This window comes from Sphaeramia orbicularis, chromosome 8, assembly GCF_902148855.1.
Source record: "Sphaeramia orbicularis chromosome 8, fSphaOr1.1, whole genome shotgun sequence".
Classification (NCBI taxonomy): Eukaryota; Metazoa; Chordata; class Actinopteri; order Kurtiformes; family Apogonidae; genus Sphaeramia; species Sphaeramia orbicularis.
Window position 1 is genome coordinate 20,262,265 of NC_043964.1, and position 8,480 is coordinate 20,270,744.

Sequence of the window (8,480 nt, forward strand, 5' to 3'; positions counted from 1 at the left end):
CTCAGATTCACATTTATTTGTCATTTCAGCATATAAAATACACAAAAACCAAACACTGTTCTCAGGTCCTGATTGTCAGCAGCATTAATAAAATACTATGAAAATACTGATAAAAATAATAAAATACTGATAAAAAAAAAAAAAAAGCAATTAAAAAAAGATCTACGTATTCTATCACCTGTCTTTCTGTCACAACACTCAGTTCAATATCTAATTATGCTTTCTAAAAACCTATCCAAATTAATATTTTTTTCCCCATTTTTCAGGAACTAATTGCTTTCCTGTTAAATACTGAGTCCACTTCAGATAACAATGCTTAATCTCTGGGGAGAAATGATCATATTTTGATGTAAAACCACTTCACTTCCTCATAACTCAGACCTACTTTGCTACAACACAGTACAAAGGTAAATAAGGTTGATTATTATCTTCAACACAGACACTTAACATGTCACAGCTGTACATGAAAAAGCCACATCAACTTATTTATGTTTTTGGTGTTCGTTTTTGACATACTTAGACATTGTTTACAGATATAAATCAGGATTTCCTTTTCCAGCCCAACTTCCTAAAATCCATCTCCACAATAAGCCAATGCATTTACTTTTGATTTCTTTTTTAGTCTTCTTACAACATAGGATCGTTTCTGTTTGTCTCTGCAGCCTGTTGACACTCAGGTGGGTACTTTAACACTTTACACACAGAGAAGCAGTGACAGTATGGCTGAAGAGCGTGGAAAGTATATCTCTGTGTATCTGGTGGACGACCACCTCACCCACCCTCCTCAGACGCCCACGGTGAAGGTGAAGCAGCGCTGTAGTGGACTGGAACTGGTTCTGCTGTTCCTGGTCAGCCTGGTTTTGTGTGGCATGATCATACAAGCCTTCTTTATCTACCGTCTGTACCAACCTGAGTCAGTGAGTATCAAATGTTTTTAAAGCTTACACATATCAGCAATACTTTTTTTAAAACTTGTTTTGGCATTTTTATTTTACTGCAAATTCTTATCATCTACACATGTGTGCTTATTCTTTTTCATTGAAATCCAAGAATGACTTCATGAGCTTTAACACTTCAACCCGACTTTTAGTTTTTATTTGTTTTTCTCTGAGCTTGTGTTTTTACAATGTTGTTTTTCTCTCAACTGAAGAAAGCCAGATTACTTTCACTTTTACATTTGCACTTGGCTGTTGAGTGAAAACACCCTTTTAGTCATGACTATTTATTATGGAATGTGTTCTTTGGGGTGGGGGGGTGGGGGGGTGAAGTTATATTTTTCATTTTTAAGACAAAGATAGGGAGAAAGTGTTAATTATATCTGACGACAATAATGTCTAATCACATTATGAAATATGATGAGTGTTATATGATGGAAGAAGTTATTACCCCCCCCAAGGGAAGGCAAGGGGTATTGTTTTTCATTTGGTTGGTATGTTTGTTTGTTTGTTAACACTCTAGCAGCAAAACTATTGGTTGAATTCATACCAGACTGGGTTTATAGATTGCCAGTGACCCACAATGGATCTGATTACATTTTGGGAAAAGTAGGGCAAAGTAAAAAAAAAAAAAAAAATATGATTTTTTAAATCTTTTTTTTCCACATTTCCTTATAATGGGCGACATTTCAAATGTCTGTAGCAGCAAAACTCTTAACTGAATTCATACCAAAGTTGGTGTATATATTGCCAGTGACCTAGAATATATGTCATTACATGTTGGGAAAAATAGGTCAAAGTTTCAATTTTTTATGATTTTATTTAAAAAAAATTTTTCCATGTACTTATAATGGGCAAAATTTTACGTCTGTAGCAGCAAAACTATTGGTTGAATTCATACCAAATTGGGTTTATAGATTACCAGTGACCAAGAATAGATGTCATTACATTTTGAGAAAAACAGGTCAAAGTTAAATTTTTTTATGAATTTTTAAAATCTTTTTTCCCAATTTACTTATAATGGACGAAATTTCAAATGCCTGTATCAGCAAAACTATTGGTTGAATTCATACCAAATTTGGTTTATAGATCGCCAGTGACCCACAATAGATCTGATTACATTTTGGGAAAAGTAGGTCAAAGTAAAAAAAAAAAATTATGAATTTTTAAATCTTTTTTTTCCACATTTACTTATAATGGGCGACATTTCAAGTGTCTGTAGCAGCAAAACTCTTAATTGAATTCATACTAAAGTTGGTGTGTATATTGCTAGTGACCCAGGATATATGTCATTACATTTTGGGAAAAATAGGTCAAAGTTTCAATTTTTTATGATTTTATTAAAAAAAAATTTCCATGTACGTACAATGGGCAAAATTTTTCGTCTGTAGCAGCAAAACTATTGGTTGAATTCATACCACATTGGGTTTATAGATTACCAGTGACCCAGAATAGACGTCGTTACATTTTGAGAAAAATAGGTCAAAGTTAAAATTTTTTATGAATTTTTAAAATCTTTTTTCCCCATATACTTATAATGGGTGAAATTTCAAATGCCTGTATCAGCAAAACTATTGGTTGAATTCATACCAAATTTGGTTTATAGATTGCCAGTAACCCAGAATAGATGTGGTTATGTTTTGGGAAAAGTAGGTTAAAGTTAAAATTTTTTATGAATTAAAAAAAAAAAAATTCTCCTATTTACTTATAATGGGCGAAATTTCAAATACCTATAAAAACATCAATTTCATTTCCACTTACTTCAAACTTGTCACATATATAGAGGCAACTGATATGCTGACATCACCACATGCATAGACATGATGACATCAGCTGGATGGATGCCAAAATAAGCTACAATACGTGCGAGGGGCGGGGTTTGTTGTGCCTGGAACCACTTGTTATGGAGTGTATTCTTATTTTGGGGGAGGGGGGGATCCATTTTTCATTTTTAAGACAAAGATAGGGGAAAAGTGTTAATTATGACTGAACATTCACCAACATTATGAAATATGATGAGTGTTATAAGTTATTTATAGCTGTAGACCTATGACTTTTAGAAATATACAGTAAAAAACAAACATAACCATGACCTAAAAAGAAATACTGTACAGTGCAACATACAGAGGAAGAACTTAAATGCCAGACAGAGCTTTTCAACATTGATGAACTTAATTAATAACTTGATTGCACACAAAATAACAAAATACTAGACATAGAAACTCACATTATAACACAACTAATAAGGAGACTGTTTGCATTTCCTTTACAGACCAACTCTGGATCATCTTCTAAACTCATCGGTGGTAAGTCCCTGAAGGTCAAGTCAAAATAGGTAACATCATAACTGACATAATCAACATAAGAGACATTATATTTGGTTTTGATGCAGACAAGGATGCAGGTGAGGACGAGCCTATGGCAAAGAAATGGGACAGACTTATTGATCCTCCATCCAAACCAGCTGCACATCTGACAGGTGAAAATGAGTTTTGACGCTGCATTGATGACTAGATTCCAAAAAAAGCTGGCACACTGTGTGAAATGTAAAGAAAAATAGAATACAATGATCTGCAAATCGCATAAACCTGTATTTTACATACAATGGGAAATAAAGGACATATTAGATCGTTAAACTGAGAAAATGTAGCAGTTGAACCCATAAAGACCCAAACAGCCCCCGTCAAACAAAACCATCTACTGATCTAAACTGTTTAAAACCTGTTGATCCACTAACCCACAGGTGTCAAACATTTGGCCTGGGGGCCAAATCTGGCCCGCCAAAAGTTCCATTCCGGCCCACGGGATGAAAATGCAAAAATGAACCTGAACAGTCCATGTTGTCCAAATCATTTTGGTTCAGGTTCCACATACAGACCAATGTGATCTCCAGTGAAAATAACAACACAATAACCCATAAATAATGACAACTACACATTTTCTTTGTAAAAAATTATGTGGAAAAATTTAACTGAAAAAAATAACATTAGACTGTGAAAATATTTACATTTACAAAACTATTCTTTCACAATAAAATGCAAATAAATACATAAATAAAAACAAAGATGAACAACCTGAAATGTGCAATTTTCACAATATTCTGCCTGTTCCTAAATGTTTTGTGCATTTATGGATCCACTGCAATCTGTGGTTGTATTCATCATAAGAGATCTAATATTGTAGAAATTGTTCAAATTTTAGTTCCAAACTCCAAAATTTTGACAATTTTCTGCCTGTTACCAAATGTTTATGTAACATTGTGTGTAATGTACATGTATAAATAATAAGTCGAGGCATAATATTGTTAAAATTGCACTAATTTTTCAAATGAAATTTCTATTTTTTCAGGTTATTCACATCTTTTTTGTAAAATGTAAACATTTTCATCATTTAATTGGGGGTTTTTTTTGTACTAAAACAAAAAGAAAAACTTGGATTTGTCATTATTTATAGATTATTAAGTCATTATTTTACTGGTCTGGCCCACTTGAGATCAAATTTGGCTAAATATGGCCCCTGAACCAAAATGAGTTTGACACCCCTGCACTAATTCTATCAATACATGGAAATAATTGGTGTAAAATGCAGTTTGTCTCCTTTTCATGGTCATCAGATATGACCCATTTGGATGTTCAGAGGCTCTGTAGTTACCGTGGAAACACTGTCATCCTCTACAACATTGATTCACCAGTAAAACCCATGAAGTCTGACAAATGACAGTGAATGGAGACACTTGTTTTATGTTCAGTTAATGATAGATTATACTGAAAAAGTCACTTTTTTCTTCATTTTCTCTGCTTTTGATATGATAACCCTCAATTTTAGTTTGAGCTTTTATGAACAATACATAATTAGTAAAATAAACATAGGAAAATAGCTGATTTTCACAGAAAAAAACACAAAATACAGAAGATAATATTACAATAAATTGTGATGAATCACTTAAGGAAGGTTAAATATAGAGAAAAACATCATTTGGGAACTGCCATAAAAGTAACATGGGTTAAGACAAAATTGAGGTAATTTTTTTTTTTTTGAATTGTAGCAACATGTAAAAAGAAAGAGCTGGAGGAACATTTTGCACACATGAATATTTTTACGCATAGTGTCCCAACTTTTGTATTACCATAGTGCTTCATATTACACATGTTATTTAATATTGCATTTCTTTTTTAATAGATGGACTGGACGTAGTTCTTGGAAGTGAGATTTTGACCTGGAGCCTGAATGGAGACCCCCTCCTCTACAAACTGGACTACAGTGATGGAAGCCTCATCATTCAGACTGAGGGTTATTACTATGTCTACTCTAAGGTTACTTTCTTAGACAAGAGTACATTCCACCACTCAGTTCATCGCAAAACTAAACTGTACACAGGTAAAAGTATCGTCCTCCTGGAGTCCAGGATGTACTCGAGCAGGTCTGGTAACATCCAGTCCAACAGTTACCTCGGCGGAGTGTTTCACTTGTACAAAGACGATGCCCTCTTTGTTAAAGTGAGCAATACTTTGCAAGTTGTGCGGCACAAACACTATGAAAATGTCTTTGGCGCGTATATGATTTGAGTGCTTTACAGATGTTTCACCAAGAATTTTGAAAGAAAGAATGACATACACTGCAAAAATCAGAATCTTACCAAGTGTATTTTTCTCATTTCTAGTCAAAATATCTCATCACACTTAAAAAAATAAGACATAATCACCTAAAGAGTAGCTTTTCAGTGAGATATAAGAACTTATTTTTAGACAACAGATCTTGAAAATCTTATTTCAAGAAATCTTACCAAGATAATTTTCAGTTGTTCCATTGGCAGATTTTTTTTTTTGTTTGAATTAAGCAAAAAAAATCTTGAATTAAGCAAAAAAAAAAAAATTGCCAATGGAACAAGTGAAAATGATCTTGGTAAAATTTCTTGAAATAAGATTTTCAAGATCTATAGTCTAAAAATAAGTTCTTATATCTCACTGAAAAGTTACTCTTTAGGTGATTATGTCTTATTTTAAGTGTGATGAGATTATTTTGGCTAAAAATGAGGAAAATACACTTGGTAAGATTTTGATTTTTGCAGTGTAGATGAGGATCTGATATAATAATGTACATATATGGACTAATAGTGGTTCTTCAGAGGGTGAAAGGGGAATAAAATTTCTTTCAGATGATAATTTTGTATCTAAATTTACATACCAGTGATTATTTCTGTGTTAGGATAGAAAGCTTGCTATAGGTCAAAATTTTAAAATAACTTCAACACAATGGTAAGTCTTATTTTTGTTTAGTATAACCTTACTCATCTACAATTAAACTTATATACACTTAAAAAAAAATCATTCTTGCTGTATCTGCATACTGTTTTGTTACCCCAAAGTTAAAATGATTGTTTTAATCCTGCTGTATTTTATTTTTACTGCAATAAATGATTGTAATGTTATTCATCCTCCAGTAAAACAGAAGTTGGTTCATTCACTTAATGATCATGTAGAGTCAGTCAAACAGATAAACAGGAAAAAACACACCAGTTTGAGTTAGTTTATTTTGTTTAGCAGGGACCATAAGACTGCCTGACCCAAATACGGTCGTGGAAATAATTATTAGACCATTAAAAGTCATCAAAAACAATGGTTATGCAATCCAGTACTAACTCCTGTATGTATCATGTGACTAAAACAGACAGAAAAGAAAACATGGAATGTCTAAAAGCACTGTTTTTGTCAGTACAATGCCATAGCTATTGATGTAAGAACTGAAGTGATTTTGGTTATTATCAAGAAAACATGGAAAATGTCTAGATATCAGCTCTGAAATTAACCCTTTCATGCATGAATAATGAGAATCTTTTTTTTCCTGAGTGTTTTTATTCCTCATTATGCATAAAAAATCAATGTGAAATTTTGAAATATTTTCTATGAACCTATTTTTCATGGAGTTACAAAAAGGTCTATTCTGCTGGACACCATGTGTTTAATTCTCGAAGCAAAAAAACATGCATTTACAGATTGAAACTATGAAATAATTTTTTAAAATGCTGCTAACCTCATATTTTCTCACATTTTTAACATACTACAGGGTGTCCCATTAGTCTCCATACATAGGAAAAATAAATGTTTCTTGACATAAACCATTTTCATTTATATAATATGCTCTATATGACTGCCATTTTGTCAGGAACACATTTCAATGCGTGTCTGCTGAAGAACTATAAAGAAGAAATATAAAGAAATACATGTTAGAACCATATATGTATAGAATGTATTATGTCTCCTATGTATGGAGACTTACAGGACACCCTGTATAATACTAGGTATTACTCACTCAGGTTATATGCAACAAAAAAAACTTTTTGTTTAAAAAAAATTACAGTCTAATAACAATTGGCAAATAATTTACACTCAAATATGTTTCTGCAGATGAGGGTTATCGAGAACAGTAAAGTTTTTGTAATGGTATGAATTACAGTGTATGGGATGGTGCATAAGGGTCAAAACACAGTATTCAAAATCTCTCTGACCGGACATTTTAGAGATAATTTGACAGATTAGTGTTGCTAAATGACCCACGTTTTTACTTTCAAATTCATTTTTGCTTTAGTTGGACCATAAGGGATTATCCAAAACAAGGAGCTACTTTATACTGAAATAAACGTTGGAATGGCAATCAATTAAAGCTCGCTCTCTGACAGGACATGACTGTGTTTTGACCAATAAGTGTCCACTGTTTTGGCTGATATGCAAGTAAAACAAGAAAAGCACTTGGAGAGCGCAGACCTCCAGTCCACTGTAGTGACCACTATGCATGAAAAGGTTAAACTCTTATGAGCTATTTTTGTTGTTATCATCATATTTGTCCAAACAAACGTACCTTTAGTTGTACCAGGCATTAAAATGAACAAGAAATTGAAAAAAACAAGGGTGGTCTAATAATTTTTTCTGCAACTGTATAAATATAAAGCCTCTGCTTATCTAAGGTAACTTCAGCTTTTGTTCATTTGTTAGCTTAAACATAAATGTGGAGCCTGATTACACCCTGTCCTCACACATCCCCACCTCACATTCACACCATAAACACACACACGCAGATCTAATGGGTTTTATGTTGTACTAATAGTGTAAAGTCCAGCCAATAAAAATAACATTGTTTCTTTTAATCTTCATGTGTTGCATCATCTGATAGTTTACATTATAGCTCTGTTAGCTTAGCTCTGTTTTTAGACAGGAAACAGCCACAGTAAAACCACAAATCACCTTTATTATCTGTATAAATTGTGTCAATAGCTGCACTAAAGATCACCATATGACAGGAAACCTACTAAAACATCAAAACACAGTGATTTCAGCATCAACTCCATTCCTTTTCATTTACAACTATGTCCAGTGGTGAAAAAAAAAAAACAGTGCTTCTAGCTTTTATTACTTTGTCACTTTGCTTTGCTTAGTGACCTCATCTGACCTCGTAATATTCTAGTTATTTCATCAAAGACCCTGAAAGTTCTGGGAGGTGGACACAGTCACTCACTACCCCCTTTAGTGGTCGTATAAATAAAACAACCTA

The 8,480-nt window shown here is 33.0% G+C and overlaps 1 protein-coding gene across 2 annotated transcripts; it reads left to right on the forward strand.

The window, feature by feature from the left end:
- The first annotated feature begins 592 nt into the window (after nt 1–592).
- Nucleotides 593–5,657, forward strand: LOC115423496 (tumor necrosis factor ligand superfamily member 14-like). Of its 2 annotated transcripts, none has more exons than XM_030140335.1 (4): nt 593–917; nt 3,208–3,241; nt 3,328–3,414; nt 5,115–5,657. In XM_030140335.1, exons 1-4 carry the CDS (start codon nt 720–722, stop codon nt 5,498–5,500), a joined length of 705 nt encoding a protein of 234 aa, XP_029996195.1. In that variant the 5' UTR covers nt 593–719; the 3' UTR covers nt 5,501–5,657. The 2 variants fall into 2 exon arrangements, with proteins under 2 accessions (XP_029996195.1, XP_029996196.1); XM_030140336.1 differs by having other exon boundaries at nt 3,340–3,414.
- Nucleotides 5,658–8,480: the final 2,823 nt, after the last annotated feature.

Bases quoted from the DNA above. Each gene is read 5' to 3' on its own strand.
- LOC115423496 (XM_030140335.1), top strand. From the start codon at position 720: ATGGCTGAAGAGCGTGGAAAGTATATCTCTGTGTATCTGGTGGACGAC. The intron at 918-3,207 runs GTGAGTATCAAA...TTTCCTTTACAG, and splicing joins GTCTGTACCAACCTGAGTCA to ACCAACTCTGGATCATCTTC. The intron at 3,415-5,114 runs GTGAAAATGAGT...CTTTTTTAATAG, and splicing joins ACCAGCTGCACATCTGACAG to ATGGACTGGACGTAGTTCTT.